Source organism: Petromyzon marinus, chromosome 55 (genome assembly GCF_048934315.1).
Source record: "Petromyzon marinus isolate PM22_M1 ecotype Great Lakes invasive population chromosome 55, UKy_Petmar_22M1.pri1.0, whole genome shotgun sequence".
Classification (NCBI taxonomy): Eukaryota; Metazoa; Chordata; class Hyperoartia; order Petromyzontiformes; family Petromyzontidae; genus Petromyzon; species Petromyzon marinus.
This window is the reverse complement of record NC_133721.1, coordinates 12,706,611-12,724,960: the sequence shown is the minus strand read 5'-3', so window position 1 is coordinate 12,724,960 and position 18,350 is coordinate 12,706,611. Positions and strand designations below refer to the sequence as shown.

General features: G+C 52.1%; 1 protein-coding gene across 7 annotated transcripts; it reads left to right on the top strand.

Moving 5' to 3' along the window:
* The first annotated feature begins 776 nt into the window (after nt 1-776).
* Nucleotides 777-18,114, top strand: RCBTB1 (RCC1 and BTB domain containing protein 1). 7 transcript variants are annotated; one of them, XM_032975207.2, is made up of 12 exons: nt 777-1,018; nt 4,237-4,310; nt 7,385-7,524; nt 7,923-8,073; nt 9,184-9,350; nt 10,212-10,370; nt 10,903-11,010; nt 12,356-12,495; nt 12,948-13,138; nt 13,898-14,176; nt 14,390-14,520; nt 17,860-18,114. In XM_032975207.2, the coding sequence occupies exons 2-12, from the start codon at nt 4,289-4,291 to the stop codon at nt 17,860-17,862; spliced, it is 1,491 nt and encodes a 496-aa protein (XP_032831098.1). In that variant the 5' UTR covers nt 777-1,018; nt 4,237-4,288; the 3' UTR covers nt 17,863-18,114. The 7 variants fall into 7 exon arrangements, with proteins under 7 accessions (XP_032831098.1, XP_032831097.1, XP_032831092.1 ...); XM_032975206.2 differs by having other exon boundaries at nt 17,857-18,114; XM_032975201.2 differs by lacking the exon at nt 17,860-18,114 and adding an exon at nt 15,327-17,462 and having other exon boundaries at nt 4,275-4,310.
* Nucleotides 18,115-18,350: the final 236 nt, after the last annotated feature.

The following is an 18,350-nucleotide window of genomic DNA, read 5'->3' as shown; positions in this document are numbered from 1 at the left end:
CCCGGCCGCCTTTGTCTCCCCAGTAGCGATGTTTACACACCGCACCAGGTACCCATTTGAGGCTGAGTCGACCTAGGGGAGTCCCAGGACCGGTTCAGATAATCGTCACTGGTGTTGGCCGTGAGCGGAAATCGAACCCGGGTCGCCAGGTTCGTAGCGCAGCGTAGCGCTAACCGCTGCACCACCGCTCCCCTCCAATACCAACGCAGCCGCCATTCGCCACTAAGTGCCAGGCTAGGTGCACTTTGAGGCCACGTGAAGCGTCTTCAAAGTGCACCTAGCCTGGCACGCACACACACAACACACCGCACGGCGCTTGCTGTGGAAGTTAATCGGCTCGCAGTGGTTGCTTGAACGGCACGAGTGACGATAACTGGGCCCGGTTTCGGCATGTCAGTGGCTCATCAGCAGCGACTGGGGTCAGCCACGCTGCAAGGCCGGAACAATGCTGGGGTGGGAATTGTTTTTTCTGTTTCCCATTGTTCTGACTTCGATTAGATCGACACACAGATAATCGATTCCTCCCCCACACACCCCCCGCACCGTGCAACTCATTGTGCGTTGCATTGCCCGCTAGGACGATTACAAGAAATCGATTCCTGTGTGTGTGCTTTATAAATAATCGATTCCTCCCCCCACAGTGCAACTAATTGAGCGTTGCATTGCCCGCTATGAAGATAACAAGGAATCGATTCCCTGTGTGTACATTATAAATAATCGATTCCTCTTCCCCCCGCACCGTGATGACTATGACAAGGAATCGATTCCTTGTGTGCGTGATCTATAAATAATCGATTCCACCCCCCTAGCCAGCGTTGCATCCACCACGCCTCAGCGGGTTGTTGTTGCTTCTTGTTGTTGTTTCTTGTTGTTGTTTCTTGTTGTTGTTGCGTGCAAGGAGCTGTAGCGTGATAGTGCCGCAACGTCCGCTCGGCGTTTACCCCGACCACTGACGGTCTCTTCACACGTTGAGGCGGACAAGTCGAGGAGGAGACTCGGTCGGCGACTTAGCGACGAGGTGATTGTTGACCCCCAGGTTGCAAGCAACTCGAGGTGACGGCTGCTGTTGTTGTTGTTGCTTCTCCCTCACCCCCGATAGCCTTAAGTTTCTCCAAGCCATCATCATCGTCGTAGTTGGCGACGCTGAACGTCAAGTTCCGCTTGCAACGTTGACGAACGCCGTCTCGTCCGTGTCATTGTTGTTGTTGTTGTTCCACGAAGCTCTTGGTGGTTGTTGTTGTTGTTCCACGAAGCTCTTGGTGGTTGTTGTTCCACGAAGCTCTTGGTTGTTATTGTTGTTGTTCCACGAAGCTCTTGGTTGTTGTTGTTGTTCCACGAAGCTCTTGGTTGTTGTTGTTGTTGTTCCACGAAGCTCTTGGTGGTTGTTGTTCCACGAAGCTCTTGGTGGTTGTTGTTGTTCCACGAAGCTCTTGGTTGTTGTTGTTGTTCCACGAAGCTCTTGGTGGTTGTTGTTGTTCCACGAAGCTCTTGGTGGTTGTTGTTGTTGTTCCACGAAGCTCTTGGTGGTTGTTGTTGTTCCACGAAGCTCTTGGTTGTTGTTGTTCCACGAAGCTCTTGGTTGTTGTTGTTCCACGAAGCACTTGGTGGTTGTTGTTGTTCCACGAAGCTCTTGGTGGTTGTTGTTGTTGTTCCACGAAGCTCCTGGTTGTTGTTGTTCCACGAAGCTCTTGGTGGTTGTTGTTGTTCCACGAAGCTCTTGGTTGTTGTTCCACGAAGCTCTTGGTTGTTGTTGTTGTTCCACGAAGCTCTTGGTTGTTGTTGTTCCACGAAGCTCTTGGTGGTTGTTGTTGTTGTTCCACGAAGCTCTTGGTGGTTGTTGTTGTTGTTGTTCCACGAAGCTCTTGGTTGTTGTTGTTCCACGAAGCTCTTGGTTGTTGTTGTTGTTCCACGAAGCTCTTGGTTGTTGTTCCACGAAGCTCTTGGTTGTTGTTGTTGTTCCACGAAGCTCTTGGTTGTTGTTGTTGTTCCACGAAGCTCTTGGTTGTTGTTGTTCCACGAAGCTCTTGGTTGTTGTTGTTCCACGAAGCTCTTGGTGGTTGTTGTTGTTCCACGAAGCTCTTGGTGGTTGTTGTTGTTCCACGAAGCTCCTGGTTGTTGTTCCACGAAGCTCCTGGTTGTTGTTGTTCCACGAAGCTCTTGGTGGTTGTTGTTGTTCCACGAAGCTCTTGGTTGTTGTTCCACGAAGCTCTTGGTTGTTGTTGTTGTTCCACGAAGCTCTTGGTTGTTGTTGTTGTTCCACGAAGCTCTTGGTTGTTGTTGTTGTTCCACGAAGCTCTTGGTTGTTGTTGTTCCACGAAGCTCTTGGTGGTTGTTGTTGTTCCACGAAGCTCTTGGTGGTTGTTGTTGTTGTTCCACGAAGTTCCTGGTTGTTGTTGTTCCACGAAGCTCTTGGTGGTTGTTGTTGTTGTTCCACGAAGCTCTTGGTTGTTGTTGTTCCACGAAGCTCTTGGTTGTTGTTGTTGTTGTTCCACGAAGCTCTTGGTGGTTGTTGTTGTTGTTCCACGAAGCTCTTGGTTGTTGTTGTTGTTGTTCCACGAAGCTCTTGGTTGTTGTTGTTCCACGAAGCTCTTGGTTGTTGTTGTTCCACGAAGCTCTTGGTTGTTGTTGTTGTTCCACGAAGCTCTTGGTTGTTGTTGTTGTTCCACGAAGCTCTTGGTTGTTGTTCCACGAAGCTCTTGGTTGTTGTTCCACGAAGCTCTTGGTTGTTGTTGTTCCACGAAGCTCTTGGTTGTTGTTGTTCCACGAAGCTCTTGGTTGTTGTTGTTCCACGAAGCTCTTGGTTGTTGTTGTTCCACGAAGCTCTTGGTGGTTGTTGTTGTTCCACGAAGCTCTTGGTGGTTGTTGTTGTTCCACGAAGCTCCTGGTTGTTGTTCCACGAAGCTCCTGGTTGTTGTTGTTCCACGAAGCTCTTGGTGGTTGTTGTTGTTCCACGAAGCTCTTGGTTGTTGTTCCACGAAGCTCTTGGTTGTTGTTGTTGTTGTTCCACGAAGCTCTTGGTGGTTGTTGTTGTTGTTCCACGAAGTTCCTGGTTGTTGTTGTTCCACGAAGCTCTTGGTGGTTGTTGTTGTTGTTCCACGAAGCTCTTGGTTGTTGTTGTTGTTGTTCCACGAAGCTCTTGGTTGTTGTTGTTGTTGTTGTTCCACGAAGCTCTTGGTTGTTGTTGTTGTTGTTCCACGAAGCTCTTGGTGGTTGTTGTTGTTGTTCCACGAAGCTCTTGGTTGTTGTTGTTGTTGTTCCACGAAGCTCTTGGTTGTTGTTGTTGTTGTTGTTCCACGAAGCTCTTGGTTGTTGTTGTTCCACGAAGCTCTTGGTTGTTGTTGTTGTTCCACGAAGCTCTTGGTTGTTGTTGTTGTTCCACGAAGCTCTTGGTTGTTGTTGTTCCACGAAGCTCTTGGTTGTTGTTGTTGTTCCACGAAGCTCTTGGTTGTTGTTGTTGTTCCACGAAGCTCTTGGTTGTTGTTGTTCCACGAAGCTCTTGGTTGTTGTTCCACGAAGCTCTTGGTTGTTGTTGTTCCACGAAGCTCTTGGTTGTTGTTGTTCCACGAAGCTCTTGGTTGTTGTTGTTGTTCCACGAAGCTCTTGGTTGTTGTTGTTGTTCCACGAAGCTCTTGGTGGTTGTTGTTGTTGTTCCACGAAGCTCTTGGTGGTTGTTGTTGTTGTTCCACGAAGCTCTTGGTGGTTGTTGTTGTTGTTCCACGAAGCTCTTGGTGGTTGTTGTTGTTGTTCCACGAAGCTCTTGGTGGTTGTTGTTGTTGTTCCACGAAGCTCTTGGTGGTTGTTGTTGTTGTTCCACGAAGCTCTTGGTTGTTGTTGTTGTTCCACGAAGCTCTTGGTTGTTGTTGTTGTTCCACGAAGCTCTTGGTTGTTGTTGTTGTTCCACGAAGCTCTTGGTTGTTGTTGTTCCACGAAGCTCTTGGTTGTTGTTGTTCCACGAAGCTCTTGGTTGTTGTTGTTGTTCCACGAAGCTCTTGGTTGTTGTTGTTGTTCCACGAAGCTCTTGGTTGTTGTTGTTGTTCCACGAAGCTCTTGTTGTTGTTGTTCCACGAAGCTCTTGTTGTTGTTGTTCCACGACGCTCTTGTTGTTGTTCCACGAAGCTCTTGGTTGTTGTTGTTCCACGAAGCTCGTTGTTGTTGTTCCACGAAGCTCTTGGTGGTTGTTGTTGTTCCACGAAGCGCTTGGTTGTTGTTGTTGTTGTTCTTGCGGCCCCGCTTGAGGCAACAACAACCTCCTCTGTTGTTGTTGACGACGCAAGAGGAAACGGGACTAATGTCGCCAGTGAACGTGGCAGGTGCGTGTTGCCGATGACTTTTTGTGTAATTCTCGACGAGCTTCTCGGTTGTTTGATGCTGCGGCAGTGCCGGACTAGGCTAGGTGCGGGGCCTGTAGCAATTTAATGTTGTAAAGGTTCCCTAAATGTAATTACAAAAAAAACAATAAATATTAAAACAAACATTTTTTTTACTTGCATAGTAAAGTTAATTGTAGATTTTCATTTGCTATACAGCCAGATAATATGACAAATCGCTAACCTTAAACACCCGGTCGTTCGTGAAAGTCGAAGGCGGTGTAGTACTATAGTGATAGAGCAAGTGCAGAATCATTTAGCGCTGGGCCATTGAAAGTGCGATGCCCGTAGCTACTACATTTGTAGCTACTTGTGCTGCTACGAGGATAATCCAACACTGTTGCAACCCGGCTTTGTTGTTGGTGGTGATGTGTCCGTGGTTAAAAGTTGTGGTGTGTGTTCAACAACAACAGCGGCAGCTACAACAACAAACAACAACAACAGTGGAACCGCGTTTCGGGTCTCCTGTTGTGTTGTGGTGGTGCTCTGGCTGTTGTTTAATGTTTGTTAAGTCTGTGATCGTTGTGCTTGGTTGAGGTGCAGTAGTAAGCAACAACATATGGATTTACTATCCAGAGAGAGCTGCAAGGTTGATTGGTTGTTGTGTGGTAGTGTTGTGGGGTTGTTGTATTGTGTGGCAGTGTTGTGGGGTTGTTGTGTGGTAGTGTTGTGCTAAAGGGTTGTCGTGTCGTGTGTGGTAGTGTTGTGCTAAAGGGTTGTCGTGTCGTGTGTAGTAGTGTTGTGCTAAAGGGTTGTCGTGTCGTGTGTAGTAGTGTTGTGCTAAAGGGTTGTCGTGTCGTGTGTAGTAGTGTTGTGCTAAAGGGTTGTCGTGTCGTGTGTAGTAGTGTTGTGCTAAAGGGTTGTCGTGCCGTGTGTAGTAGTGTTGTGCTAAAGGGTTGTTGTGTCAGATCAGATCAGAAAGGGTTTTATTCGCCATGAAAGTTCACACCGACACGGAATCTGCTTTGGCAGGATGGGGCATACATTCAACATATAGGAATCTAAAATCTTAAATAAGTTTTAAACAAGTCTTACTATAATAAGGGTTAAAAGTCTAACTAACACCAAGGGGCTGAAGTATATAAAATTGAATAAATATCGAATATAAAATAGCTTTAAGATATAATTTAAAAATGTTAACACTTGCATTATACTATCGTTTTACATTGAAAAAGAACCTGTATAATAACACTGTAACGTGATAACAAATGTAATGTTAATAGCTTCAAAAAGTCAGTCTCCCACTTGTTCACCATCGTTGTCAACACGTGCCCTGGAATCTTCTCCAGAGCATCACATTTCTTGTGGTGTTGTTGCAAATTCTCCAAAGTGTTCACATTTTTTTGAAACACCCTGTATTGTACTGCATATGTTTAAGCAGATAAAAAAACTCTCTTATACCGGTTTTGACCTAACTGGGTCCCATCAATAGAAGCGTGGCTTGCGAAACTATTGTGGGCCAGAGTTTCACGGTCAAACAATTCTAGCCTATATTCATGGCATGTGTTATCATCCTCACGACTTGTGCAAATAAGGGTGGATCGATGATGTCCATTGTTTTCTCAAACCTTGTGGTCCGGGGTAAATGTGGCACGTTGGTGAGCCCTTATCAAGGTCACATCTCAGCCTTGTACACGGGAAGAGGGGGGGGGGACGCTTCCTCACTGTCCTGCCTGTATGCAGAACCCCAGAAGCATCAACAATGGGGTTCGTTTAAGTCAAGTAAAAAAAGAACATTTCGTCACATAAACACGTTAGAATAAACAGGCCGTGTCAAACCAGGTTTTAACGGGGTTAAACAAATCGTGGCTTATAAAACCAATCATAGTTTATTACACCTTTTTGGCAATCCACTATTGGATGGCGGGGCTTATCGAGCCGTGGGGATTGTGTGACCATTCTTCACCATGCTGGTCAGTACGGTTTGGTGAAGGTGGTGAGGTTCAGGACTAGTTTAGATATGAATTGTCACTGATGTTAACCGGGGCCGGGAATCAAAATCCGATAGGTGGGTTCAGCGCACGGTGTGCTAATCGCTGCGCGAACCGCTCCACCAATTTTAAATTACCTTTGGTCATAAATTACCTTTGGTCATTTAATTATGGGAATGCTGCTGCCGTGTGTGTGTAATGGTGATCACGCTGGACTTGGAGTCCAGAAACAATTAATTCGATCTGTCTATCCAGTGGTGTGAATGATGGGCATATCGCGTGTGATGGGGTAAATTGTGGGTACTCCCACAGCTTGGAAAACGTCTGACCATCGTGGAAGATTAGGCCAACACTATCCTCTTGAGGGGAGCTCTCTCGAGCTCTCTAGAGTCCCCCTCTAGTGGAGGGTCCTTCAGCCAGCTGTGGTGTAAGAAATTGCAGGGCTGCGCCTTTATCATGTAAATTGTTACGGGGAGCAGTTGTGCAGGACAGTTTCGGGAGCCGCTGTTTGTTCTCCTCCACATTCCGTATTCTCTGTGGCTCGGTTGTGTGCAGTGGGTGGGGTGCAGGCAGAGTGACTGAACAACAACAACAAGAGACCAAACGCTAAAGGGGTTAAGGCCGAACCACGTTTAATATCCAACTTAAGCGCGGAAGGCAAAGACAGTTTTAGGGACAATCCAAGCCCTGTAGCACCGAAAACATTCACTACCACCCTCTCAACACACAAATCTCAGAACAGCGATCTCAACACACACTGATATGAAGACGCAGTGAATATCCCAGCCCCGGGTATCGCACAAAACATCGTCACTGTTATCTTCCGTCATGACAGCCGTAATCTCCACTCCAGTCGGCTCTGAAGTGACACCCGTTCTGGTTTTCCCGCTGTCAGTGTTCCCCCTCGGAGCAGAATCGCACCAGCCAGGCCCCCCTCATCCGCAGACAGCTCCGAGCATCCACGTGCGAATCTCCGGATGATGTCGAGCACCACAGCTTTTGTTTGTAACCGCAAAGTCGGAAGAGTGTGACAGACGCGGAGCTGCAGGCACCACGCCCTGAAACCCTCTCCCGCGTGCTCCGCAGCGACGGCTCGCGCGATGCTGGACGTCGGCAAGTGGCCGATCTTCGCGCTGCTTCCCGTCGACGAGGTGCGCAGGATCCGGCAGGCGTGCGTGTTCGGCACGTCGGGAAATGAGGCCATCTTCGTCACCGACTCGGATGAGGTGAGAATGGCTCTCGGACGAGGTGACCGTTGCCTGCGGCCGTAGGCGAGCCGCAGCGACGCGGCGATCGTTTTCCACGAGCGTCTGGTTGTTGTGCGGTGCGGCCCTGCGATTGCCTGCTCTAGAGTGAGAGCTATACCCACACTTTACCCCCACCACACTTGACCGGACGATCAACGAACTGTGGCGTCCTGATTTATACTGCTTGGTCGACGGAGGTGGTGACGGGAGGTGGCGTGGAGAAGTTAATAAACTTGCAGCGTTGTTTCAACTGTCGCGCCAAGGAGATCGAATCGAACAAGTGATCTCTCTGTTGCTGCCTCCCTCGTCTCAATAACAACACCCTCACTCTCCCTTTGCCATCTCTCACCCGCCCCCCTCCCGTCCGTCCCTCCCAGGTGTTTGCGATCGGCACCAACTGCAGCGGCTGTCTGGGTACGGGCGACGGGCAGAGCACGCTGGAGCCGTGGCGCGTCGACGCGCTCTGCGGCAAGAAGATCCTCTCCGTGAGCTACGGCAGTGGACCCCATGTGCTGCTCGTCACCAGCGGTGAGGGGGGTGGGCGGGAAGTGGGAGGCGGGGAGAAGAGGAAAGGGCTGGCACGGTAGAACCGCCGGTGCCGTCACCGGTGGGAGTGCGGTGTAAAGCGTTGTGGTCGTGCAATATTGGTCCTTCAGCCGTTGGCCCGAAATCGGTACCACACATGGTGGCTGCTGCCAGGGGCGGAGCCAGGATTTTGACTTTGGGGGGGGTGCTGACTTCAATATTCTGAGATATCCAGTTTATGTTTTCCAATGGGCGCCACAAATGTTTAAGAAGGCCATGGCGAACGTGCGGTGTTTATTAATAGGTCGGAGCCGCTGATGTGGCTAATAAGTTCGATAGGTTCGAAAGGCTGCCACTCAAGCAGCCTGCAGGGCAGCACGAGGTGGCAGCCTGCAGGGCAGCACACAAGGTGGCAGCCTGCAGGGCAGAACACAAGGTGGCAGCCTGCAGGGCAGAACACAAGGTGGCAGCCTGCAGGGCAGCACACAAGGTGGCAGCCTGCAGGGCAGCACACAAGGTGGCAGCCTGCAGGGCAGCACACGAGGTGGCAGCCTGCAGGGCAGAACACAAGGTGGCAGCCTGCAGGGCAGCACGAGGTGGCAGCCTGCAGGGCAGCACGAGATGGCAGCCTGCCGGGCAGCACGAGGTGGTAGCCAGCATTTTGCAGCAGCCAGATATCCGGTTATCCCGATTACCGACTTGCCCAAAATTTCAGGGGGGGCTAAGCCCCCCCCCAGCCCCCCCTGTGGCTCCGCCCCTGGCTGATGCTACCATTGATTTTCCTGAAGCGTTTTGTCTCTTGATAACAAATGTCTATGACAGCAAGGTGACCGTCATGGCTTTTTTTTTGCAGGAATATTTTTTCAACTTAACCCGCGAGTCGGCTGAAACGATAAATATTGGCGTGTTATTAAACGGCGCTTGTACGCCGTGCGACCGTTTAGCTGTGTCGGGTGGTGGAGGGTTCTTAACACACATCTGGCCAGGTCATTTCGTAGTGGCCTTACCCCAAAAATAAGTTGTGAATTAAATAAAACTATTACGACTAAACTTATAACTCTGGCCCTCGTGTACCCGCGGCTGCCCACACCCCCCCCCCTCCCTCCACCCCAGACGGCGAAGTCTACACGTGGGGTCACAATGGCTACAGTCAGCTGGGGAACGGCTGCACCAATCAGGGCGCGGTGCCCTCGCCCGTCTCCACCAATCTGGCGGGCAAACGAGTCACCCAGGTGGCGTGCGGCTCTCACCACTCCATGGTGCTCACGGACGACGGAGAGGTACGTGGGCTGTGGTGGTGGGGGGAGGCACTCAAGACGTGCAGACCGCCGGGTGGGGGAAGTAGGAGGAGGCGGATACGAGGTGGGGAGGGGTGGGGGTTGACCGTGCAGAGGAATGGTTTGCAAATAATAAAAGTGGCTTAGATTCTCCATGGAGTCGCCCCCTGCCTTGCCGACGAGAGGTCACTTCAAGGGGATGCGACAAGTAGCTCTGTGACGGCCGCTTCTGTGGGCACAGGAAAGGATCGCCGGCACTGCTCTGTGAGGGATTCCAATGATTTCCCCATCTCGTGACACCGATAGCTCAATGGGAATAAAGCCGAGAGAGAAAAAAAGATTTCAACTAGGATTACACTTTTTTTAAGCGATTCGAGGAAGCACAAATTTGTTTCTATAATCTTAAGGTTGTAGGTTAGTACTGTATATGGTGCATCATCAACGAAGAAAACAGCTAATTGGATATTTAATCTCATGATACGACACCGATGGCACAATCGGAATATAATTAGATGGATATAGACATATTTTATGTTGTGTGCATGGAGTGGTGGCGCAGCGGTTAGCACACTGCGCAACAAAACCGGCAACATGAGTTCGATTCCCGCCCACAGCCAACACCAGTGACGATTATCTGCACTGGTCCTGAGCCTCTGCTGGGTCGACTGACCCTCAAATGAATAGCTTTTGCAGTGTGTAAAGATGGCGAGTGGGGTCGAGCGTCGTGCTGGCCACCCACCCCCATGTGTGCCGTACCGGAGGTGCTCGCTACAAGCGCTCGCCCCAACAGCCTGTAAAAAATCTATGTGGGGGAGCTTTGTCCTTTGTGCGTCTCCCCACCCACCCACCCACTCCCACGTGCAGGTGTTCACGTGGGGCTACAACAACTGCGGGCAGGTGGGCTCGGGCACCACGGCGAACCAGGCGACTCCGCGCCGCGTCACCGTGTGTATACAGAACAAGTTCGTCGTGAACATCGCGTGCGGGCAGACCTCCTCCATGATCGTGCTGGACAAAGGACAGGTGAGAGCCTCTCGCACCCAGCCAGAGCTGTAGCCTCCAGGAGAGAGAGGGGGGGGAGGGGAAGTTCCCATAGACATCGTTACCGAGGTTGAGGCGCAGCCGCGCAGTTGCCCGCTCGCACCACTGCTGGCGAAAGGGCATCTGATAGAGAGAGCTCCATCTTAGAACAGGTGGAGTCAACCACACCTTGCCCTATCCACTGCTGGGTGGACAGAGATACTGGGAGATTTAAGAAACTGGCTCATAGACTTACATGGAGACCCATGGACATGCAATGGGACACCTATGTACGTCTGTTTCATTTATTTTGCACCGTACGTAGCCAGCCGTGCTAATTGGAAGTGTAGGAGTATATGGTGTGGTGTGTTGTTAACATCGCCACTGCGGATATAAATTGCGGCCGGGCGTGGTGTTGGCCACCCTCCCCCCTCGTGTGCCGTGCCGGCCTTTATTGGTGCTACTCGCTAGCAGCACTCGTCCCAACAGCCTGTTGGGAAAGGCTATAACTGGGGGTCTTTGTCCTCGTGTGCAGGTGTACAGCTGGGGGTATAATGGGAATGGACAGCTGGGCCTTGGCAACACTATGAACCAGCCTACGCCCTGCAGGCTGGTGTCACTGCAGGGCATCTGCATCGTGCAGGTAATCGCGCAACGGGGAGGTGCCTTACCGGAGAAGGCGCCACGGTGGCTAGGTGATGTTAACTACCTCACCTGCTATGCAGGAGGTCGTGGGTTCGATCCCGACCCTGACGACGCCTGCTGTATATTTGGAGTTTGCATGTTCTCCCCATGGTTGCGTGGATTTTTCTTCGGGTCCTCCGGTTTTTTCCTTCCCTCCACATTTAGAAACGTGCCTTTTAAGAGTATTTGGCTGCAATAAATTTTAACATAAGCCACTTCGTTGCGTTGACCTATCTTTTGTGGCCAGGTCGCTTCTGAAAATGAGCTACATAGCTCAGTGGACCTCACCTGGTAAAATAAAAAGTTTTTTTTTACGGCAGTCCAGCAAAGTGCTGACAAATATCATTTGTTCCATCTGGGATAGAGTTGTTGTCCCCTCGCTTGTGCGGGATTTCTGCGGGTGCTGTGGTTTCCTCCCACTTGTATGAACACTCATTAATTGGCCGATAACATTTAAATCCACGCATCGCCCTGTGTCGCAGAGTGCGCAGCATGATGAGATGCCGTCTTGGACGAATGGCATTTTATTTTAAACGCTCGTTAAACGCACATTACTTCTGGACGACACTAGGGGGCAGCACCCACCTGCCCACCCACCCACCTGCCCACCCACCCACCTGCCCACCCACCCACCTGCCCACCCACCCACCTGCCCACCCACCCACCTGCCCACCCACCCACCTGCCCACCCACCCACCTGCCCACCCACCCACCTGCCCACCCACCCACCTGCCACCGACAGTGAGTAATCTTCGTCATGGCAGTCGTACCGATATTTTTATTTCTCAGAGCTGGAATTCAGCCAAAGTTAGTGCAAGTATTGTTACTCGCCTTTTTTGTGTGGCCATATCGCCTCTCTCACAGCCTGTACGGGGAAATTTTGTCTTTGTGTGTGTATATATATAGATGCGTGGATTTATAGATGAAATCGTGTACACATGCAGGTATATTGATGTGTACATACGAGGAAGGGTAGTGTAGAGGTTAGCACGCTGCGCTACCAACCCAGGAACCCGAGTTAGTTAGATTCCCGCTCACGGCCACCAACACCAGCAACGATTACCTGAACCGGTTCTCGGCCTCCCCTGGATCGAGTACCTCGGGCAATGTGTATAAAACATGAGCACGAGGGAGACAAAGGCGGCCGGGCGTGGTGCTGGCCACCCACCCCCTCGTGTGCTGTGCCGGCCTTCGTAGGTGCTACTCGCTAACAACACTTGCCTCAACAAGCCTGTTTTACGTGGGATCTTTGTCTCGGTGCACATGCATGCGTGTGTGCGCGTGTTTGTCACGCGCGACAACAGGTCGTGTGCGGCTACGCTCACACCATCGCGCTGGCCGACGACGGATCGGTCCACGCCTGGGGCGCCAACTCGTACGGGCAGCTGGGCATCGGCAACAAGACGAACCTGCAGGCACCCGTCCAGATCTCCATTGAAGAGAGGTCAGGGATCCCCCTCCCCACCCACCGCACCCTCCGCCCACCCTTTTTAAACCCGACGAGACGGCTTGAGGCTTTCATCCGGCAGGAGATAGATTTGTGGCTGGTGATCTCTCCCGTGTGTGTGTGTGTGTGCGTGGATCTGCGTGTGGTGGTAATGTAGATGCTTTCATGCCGCACATGTGAACCTGGTGAGCGGAGCTTCGATTCCCGCTCAGCGGTGACAAATATCTGAACCAGTCCTGGGCCATCCCTAGGTTGACTCGGCTTTAAATTAAAACCTCAGAATCTGTAAACATCACCATTGGGGAGAGAAAGGTGGCCGGGCGTGGGTGCGGTCCACCCACCCCCTCGTGTGCCGTGCCGAATTTCATAGGTGCTACTCGTTAACAGCACTTTCCCCAACAGTCTATAAAGGCTATATGGAGTGTGTGTGTACGCGCGCGTGCGAGCAGGTTCACGGAGGTAGCCGCATGCCACTTCACGCACACCTCGGCGGGCCGCACCTGCTCGGGCTCCGTGTACGTGTGGGGCCAGTGCCGGGGGCAGTCGATCGCGGCGCCCAGACTCACGCAGTTCACCAACACCGACGACGTGTTCGCCTGCTTCGCGTCGCCGCCCGTCATGTGGCGCCTCCTCGCCATTGGTGAGAGAGCGGCCGCCACCCCTCCACGGGGTGGGGGTGGGTGCCTGGTGATGGGGTGGGGGGCAGACCGTCCGGGGCCCACGAGATTCGGGGGTTGAGGGAGGTGGGCCAGGTGGGTCGGTCGGACGGCCTGAGATGCTGAGGCCAGCACCGCTGAGAGGAAAGCCTGGGTTCCATTCCGGGTTTCGGCCACCTGGTCGGTAACGCCCGGGGTGGGGAATTCCAACGGTGGTTTGCTTGAAGAATGTTATCACACTTCCCGTCATGGCTTGTAATGAGGGAAATGCCGTGAGGTAGCCGGGCGGCTCGGAGGTCGGAGCGCTGAGCTTGCACCGCTGAGAGTTCGATTCCTTGGTTCAGCCACTGCCTGTGATTTAAACCAGGTTCGCAAGCGGAGTAAATAGATGGTCTCAGCCCACTCACCAATGACGTACATTTCAGTGCGTCTTGTAATCCGGTAATTTGAGTAATATATAAAATTTTACTAGTTTGGAGCAGGGGGCTCGACCAGGCGAGGGACAGTCCAAATCTTTATGACCAATCGGCGATAACTGCCCCTCGCTCCCCCCCCCCTGATTCCGTTGCGACCCCCACGTGACCCCCACGTGACCCCCACGTGACCCCCACGTGACCCCCACGTGACCCCCACGTGACCCCCACGTGACCCCCACGTGACCCCCACGTGACCCCCACGTGACCCCCACGTGACCCCCACGTGAGCCACGAACGCCCCCCTCTCGTTGCCCCCCTCTCGGCCAGACCGAGAAGACCACGAGACGATGGCGCAGTCGATGAAGAAGGAGTTTGACAACCCGGAGACGAGCGACCTACGCTTCTGCGTCGACGGGCGCTTCATCCACGTGCACAAGGTGGTGCTGAAGATCCGCTGCGAGCACTTCCGCTCCATGTTCCAGTCGCACTGGAACGAGGACGGCAAAGACGAGATCGAGATCGAACAGTTTACCTACCCTGTTTACCGCGCCTTCCTGCAGTACCTCTACACCGACACCGTGAGCCTGCCGCCAGAGGACGCCATCGGTGAGGCCGGAAAAGGGGTGGGGGTGCGGGGGGGGAGTGCCGTGTTGCACCGCGACCAGCATTTTTTTTCCGACGCCATTGCCAGATCTCCGCAACGGGGAAAACTGTTGTGACGGCGGTTTTTGTGTTATTGTTATTATTTTATTATAATTTTTATTTACTGTCACGGCCGTGTGTGTGTGTGTGTGTGTCTGCGCGCTGGCGTGTCACCAGGCCTACTCGACCTGGCCACGTCGTACTGCGAGCTGGGACTCAAGCAGCTGTGCCAGCAGATCATCAAGAAGGGCATCGGCATTGAGAACGGCATCATGCTGTTCGCCGCCGCCGTCAAGTACGACGCCAAGGTACGAGCTCCTCGCAGCGACGCCGTCGCCCATCTTCGTCGTCTTCCGCACCAAGTTATTGGATAGCAAACAGTGCGAGCAGAGGTGATGGAACAAAATTATTTTCGAACGTGGCAGGAGTAAAGGAGGGGCGGGGGTGGTGATGGAGGGGGTACGGTGCAGCGGAAGCCGAAGGGAAGTGGACGTGGCCTGCGTGAGACTTTAATGGATGTGAATTGTGGCGGAATCGCCGGCAGCGCGTGCGCGCTCTCATCAGGTCTCGGAAGCTGAGTGCTTGGGTGGGTGACCGTGGTGCGCAACGGGTGTTGGAGGCTTTTTCGGGTGCTATCTTGTGGGGAGCAGCGGGCAGCGCGGCAGCATTCAGCGGTGCACTTGTGACAGCACGTGTTGCAGAAAAATAGATGCTGCCACATCTATTGAACTTCTTTTTTGCACCGTACGTCGCCAACCGCGCTCATCAGAGGTGCGGGAAATCTATGCTGCCTGCCTTCACAAGCTCACATTGACCAGCGTGGTGAAGTAATTTTCACGGCCTGCATGGCGTGGGGCCTCATCTAGCAGTGGACTGACATAGCTAGAGCCGTCAAGAACACCGGCAGTGCCATGAGCGCGCGCAAGCGAGGGTGTGCGACGACCGTGTTCGCTGCTCACATTCGATCCCCTTCTCTCCTGTCGCACTGGGAGGGATAACCTCCACGCCTCCCCTGCCACACCGCCGGCGCGGCCACCGAACCCCTCCGCTGCCATCACCGGTCACCAATCGCCACCGACCGACCGACCGCCCACCACTACCACGTCCGCACCAGGACCTGGAGGAGTTCTGCTTTCGTTTCTGCTTGAACCATCTGACGGCCATCACGCAGACCAAGGCGTTCGAGCGGCTCGAGGAGCCGCTCATCAAAGACTTTATCATTCGCGCCGGACGCGCCGGGGCCTTCAAGTACTGAGGCCGCCACCCTCGCTCGATCGCCGTACCGGTGCCCCCGCATCTGTCTTTTCACGGGGCCTTTGGCAGAGCGCGTGTGTCAGCGGCGAGTTATCTTAAACCGGTCTACTTGGCCTTAAATATGAGTATCTTATGTCAACATCAACAGTGTGGAGCCCAAGGCGGCTGGGCGCGAGACTGGCCACACAACCCATCTTGTGCACTGCCAGCTTTCTTCGCGCTTGCCCCAACAGTCTGTGCGGCTACACAGGGGTAGGATCTTTGTTTTGTCATATTTTTTGTTTGTTTGTGCCTGTAAGTGGGCACAGGTGGCTCTTGCCATTCGTGAAGAGCGGGCTGTTCAACCGAGGCCAGCTGGCTTGGTAGCACACTATAATTATTACAATACCACTGCGAATGCAATAGAGAAGTGAGGATGCTGAGCTGTAGACGGTGCATCCCACTGCTACCAGCACCAAAACTGTTGCTCCCCCAGCTGTGGTTTCTGTCCTGAGACTACTTCACGCTGCATTCCACCTCACCCCACCGTGCGTTTCACTTGCACATTCCTCCGGCTCCGGTAGGTCGGCGTGTCGTGGGTTAAAGTATGGCTACTGCCACCTATTCCAAGGTGTGTGCTGGTCAGCGTGGAAGAGTAGGCCAAAAGTACCTTCCAGCTAGCATTTGATTAGCTGGTGTAGCTCCACCCATAAAACTAGCTTGCCCTATCCCTGAGCCTAACAAACTAACCGTTAGTACTCGCCCTGCCTCTGAACCTATCCCAAACCAACGAGCCATTAGTACGAGCCCTGACTCCAATCCTAACCAACTAACCATTAATACTAGCCCTGCCTCCAACCCTAACCAACTAGCCATTAGTACTAGCCCTGCCTCCAACCCTAACCAACCAGCCAGTTGTACTAGCCCTGCCTCCAACCCTACCCACTGCTGGCCAACGAGCTACTTGGCTATTTGTACAACCATCTCGCCAGCCAGACACTAGTACTAACCTTACACCGATCCCTGACCAACGCGCTACTGGTGGCTGCCCCATCGCTAACCCCAATCTTAACCCTGACCCCACGTCTGCCACTCTGGCAGGGTCTCGCATCGCACGGTTTGCTGCTTGCATCGCCGCCTTGGCACGCGATGAGCCCTGCGTTTGCGATCGGAGAAATTGGCGAGGAATTCACCCCTTGCCTGTCTCAGCCACGACCCCTGACTCCATGACCTTGACACCCATGTAACCCATGTAAACAGCTCTGAGCCGGCGTGTGGCATTGGACGGTAGCAAACAATGGCACTTAGCTTTACGGTCGTTTATAAGCGATAAATATTGGGTTTGTTATATATACAAATAACTGTGAATTAAGGAAAGTTCAGGAAGTAATATATGTGACGGTTGTGCGTTATTGTTGACCAATCGGAGAGCATGAAGAACCGGTCCATGACTTTGTGCTGCCTTTGAAAGTATTATTTTGCTCTTAATTTTTTTTTTATGAATTACAATCAGTTTGTTTTGTGTGTTCATACGGTTGATCGATTCCTTAAAACTCTTCCATCTGTGATCTCGTGTTACTTGGCATGGGAAGCGGATAGCTCGTTGCGGTGTGGCGACAATGAATTGCATCGGTTTTTTCCGCACGTCAAATCAAAATATCCCAAAAAAATCCATCTGTGGAACACCGATGCCAGCCATGCCCTGGTTATCTCTCTGTCAATGTGATTCATGTCCGTTTTCAAACAAGTTGGAAAATCATGGGCCTTCCATTTGCCTCTGTCCATGAACGTTGCAACATATTCCTAGTTTAAATTTCCACGTGTACCAAATGACAGATCGTACTTGAGAAACCAGTTTGCTTACTTGTAATGAGCTTGTGCAAGCATTTATGTTTTTATACTTTACACCCATCGTTGTTGGAAGGTTGATTATGCTGTGGCTTAACACTCGCGTCGTCCTAGATATCAGTCGCTCATCTTATTAATTATTTGCCAATAAATGTTCACTTTGAGGTTAGTTGCGGTTGGAATGACCTGATTATTTCGTCACTAATGTTTCACGTGCAGAGACTGACACAGACAGAAAGAGGAATGTGTGGATTTGAGAACATGCGCAAGTTAGCGAGGTCATCTCGACCGTACCAAAGTAAAGTGGGCTCTCGGGCAGGACGCATCCCTAGCGTTGTCACCTGTCCACACGTGACTCACCTGGGCAGTCCAGGATATGGCATCCGAGTTCAGGTGGCAGGAATTGTTTTGAGTATAGACCCAGTGCCTACCGTGAAACATGAGTGTTTGGTCTGCGGACAAGGTGGCAACCCCAGACGATGGAGTGGCAGCCAAAGGAAAACAACTATGGGCGAAAGGACGTCGACCGCGGAGACGGAGTGATTAAATTGGTTTGTGTGCAGCAGTGAGGCGGACCGATGCATCGTAAGACCGCGAAAGACGACAGGACGTCTTGGAGTGGGAGGCCTTCATCCAGCAGTGGATTGCTCACGGACGATGCGGACGGATGTCACTCCCGCAGCTTGAAGAGAAGGCGCTGGACCGACGTGGCGATACCGAATCGGACTTTTATTGGAATTCGTCGGCAGATAAAAACTACAGCCGGGTAAACGGGGTGACCATTCACAGCATCGCACAAATAAATAATGTTCCTAACAGTAGACACTGCAGCTTCTTGTGCTCAAAATTATACAACTCTGGTTTGTGTCTGTGGATGATGTGAAGTGGCGTGGAGTGGCGAGGATCGGGGAGGGACGGTTCCTATTTTAAGATCAAACTGGATTCAGAATCCAGCCATGAATCGTCATGAAGCCAGGGGTCTGTGTGTACGAGGTGAGAGGCAGATAGAGACTGTGCGGTCGCGAAGCAGCCTTCCCTTTTTTTGAGTTTTTTGTTT

Bases quoted from the DNA above. Each gene is read 5' to 3' on its own strand.
- RCBTB1 (XM_032975201.2), top strand. From the start codon at position 4,289: ATGTCGCCAGTGAACGTGGCAG. The intron at 9,351-10,211 runs GTACGTGGGCTG...TCCCACGTGCAG, and splicing joins TGCTCACGGACGACGGAGAG to GTGTTCACGTGGGGCTACAA. The intron at 12,496-12,947 runs GTCAGGGATCCC...GCGTGCGAGCAG, and splicing joins CAGATCTCCATTGAAGAGAG to GTTCACGGAGGTAGCCGCAT.